Source organism: Austrofundulus limnaeus, unplaced genomic scaffold (genome assembly GCF_001266775.1).
Source record: "Austrofundulus limnaeus strain Quisiro unplaced genomic scaffold, Austrofundulus_limnaeus-1.0 Scaffold123, whole genome shotgun sequence".
Classification (NCBI taxonomy): domain Eukaryota; kingdom Metazoa; phylum Chordata; class Actinopteri; order Cyprinodontiformes; family Rivulidae; genus Austrofundulus; species Austrofundulus limnaeus.
In genome coordinates, this window is record NW_013952525.1 from 1,452,864 (window position 1) to 1,455,043 (window position 2,180).

The following is a 2,180-nucleotide window of genomic DNA, read 5'->3' on the forward strand; positions in this document are numbered from 1 at the left end:
CTACTTTTTAAACTAGAATATTGTTTACGTTTTAAACCAGCATTTTCTTACTTTTAGCTTCCAGTTACCGTTTTGCTATTTATAATTTTTTAGATAGCTTTTTGCTACTTTTGCTTTTAGCTGCCATTGTGCTGCTTCAACAGTTTTAGCCACTATTGTACTACTTTTTAAACTAGAATATTGTTTACGTTTTAAACCAGCATTTTCTTACTTTTAGCATCCAGTTACCGTTTTGCTATTTATGATTTTTTAGATAGCTTTTTGCTACTTTTGCTTTTAGCTGCCATTGTGCTGCTTCAACAGTTTTAGCCACTATTGTACTACTTTTTAAACTAGCATACTGTTTATGTTTAAAATTTTAAATGTCATTTTTCTTCAAGTAGTTTTTAGCTACTGTTTTGCTACTTTTGCTTTTAGCTACTATTTTACTATTGTAATTTTTTAGCCTCTATTTTTCAAATTTTTGAACTAGCATTTTGCTACTTTTGTGTTTACCTAGGTTTTCACTACTTTTAGCTTCTAGCTAGCATTTTGCCTTTTTAGCTAGAGCTCTGTTTTTTAGCTTCATCATCTCAGTTTCAGCTTCTCTCCTGTCAGCTTTTTTGCTTCATCTTTGCTTTGTTCGGTTTTTTGTGGGATTGTTGATATTCTCGCTCAGACTGATGTAATGTTCCTCACATTTGTTCATCATCATCATCGTGGAACATGAGCTAAAGTCTCCCTCGGTTCCTTTAGCTTCCTGCTCCTGAAACAAAGAAGACAAGATGACAGAAATATCAGCCTCTTGAGGGACTCGCTGCTGTTCTCTGTAGTAAAACTGAAGGATGATGTCGTTTTTTTCTGTTAGATATTCAGTGTTTTTATAAACTCCACAAAGTCTTTCTCATAAATCTACAACGAGCTGCTCGTTTGGAGCTTCTGTATGTGAGGATTCTTCGGCTTCTTATCTTATTAATTACTGATCCATCATTACCAGCATCACAGACCCCCTGAAGTATTAAACTAAAAAAATGATTTTAAATGTTGAACTATTTTCTTTGTTTGTTTGTTTGAACATTAGTTTTGTGAATCAAAGTGAGCAACATAGCATTTTCTGTTTCCTCTGTTCAGAGTGTTCCTGCTGTCCAACGGGACTCTGCTGATCACGCAGGTCAAACCCAGGAACACCGGAAACTACAAGTGTGTCGGCCGCAGCCTCACAGGATCCCAGGTTACYCTGAAGGCCTCCCTCCTCATAGCCGGTACGCAGAGACGCACTAAACTTCAGCTGTTGTGTTGGTGACAGATAAAACCCTGTGGTCCTGAAATCTGAGACCCATCCCCTCATTTCCAGCTACTCGACTCRGTCACTTAGAGCCCGCGCTCTTTGTGTTGTTTCTTCCGCAGTCCAGATGTTTTACAAACTTATTTAAACCTAAGAAAACACGCCTGACAGACGACGAGCAGGGAAAAATAAAAATCTGCTTCTTTGTGAAAAGCAGTTATAGATGCTGAGAGCTGAAGGATTTGTTAAAAAATGAGACGCTACAGTCAAAACCAGCAGAACAGAACTAAACTTAGCAAACCCATAGCTAAAAGCTAAATGTAGCCAAACTTTAGCTAAAAGCTAAATGTAGCTAAGCTGTAGCTAAAAGCTAAACGTAGCCAAGCTGTAGCTAGAAGTTAAATGTAGCCAAACTGTAACTAGAAGCTAAATGTAGCCAAACTGTAGCTAGCTTTTTATTTTAACACCATGATTTAAAAGTCTGTTTCGACAAATCACCTCCCCATTCTGCAACGACACGTTTCAATTTTTCAAAGAAAATAATCTTACCACTAGATGGTAGTAAAGTGCTCACTTTTGAGCATATGTGCTTTTGAACTTGCGGACCTAAATAAATTGACTAGCGCTTTAGAAATTGCACAACTAAAATTTAAATTAGCGCTACCCACCACTGACTATAGCTGTAGCTGACATTACATTAGTAGAACTGTAACTAAAAGTTAAAATCAGAAAAATTGTGGTCCTAATCTAAACTTAATAAAACTGTAATTAAAAACTACAGTTAACAAAACGGTTACAATTAAAATGTAACAAAACTGTAGCTTGAAGCAAAAGTTACTAAAACAAAAAATCTAAATGTTCAAGCCAAATGTGCATCTTCAATACAATACAAATTACAGAGCATTTCAATATCTCA

At 36.1% G+C, this 2,180-nt stretch overlaps 1 protein-coding gene across 1 annotated transcript in view; it reads left to right on the forward strand.

The window, feature by feature from the left end:
- The window catches only part of ptk7b (protein tyrosine kinase 7b), a gene marked incomplete at its 5' end in the record, with an annotated part of 96,466 nt that overhangs the window by 80,419 nt on the left and 13,867 nt on the right, over positions 1 to 2,180 (forward strand). The window contains 1 exon segment of the mRNA XM_014015146.1: positions 1,111 to 1,241. Coding sequence (XP_013870600.1) covers positions 1,111 to 1,241 — 131 coding nt within the window.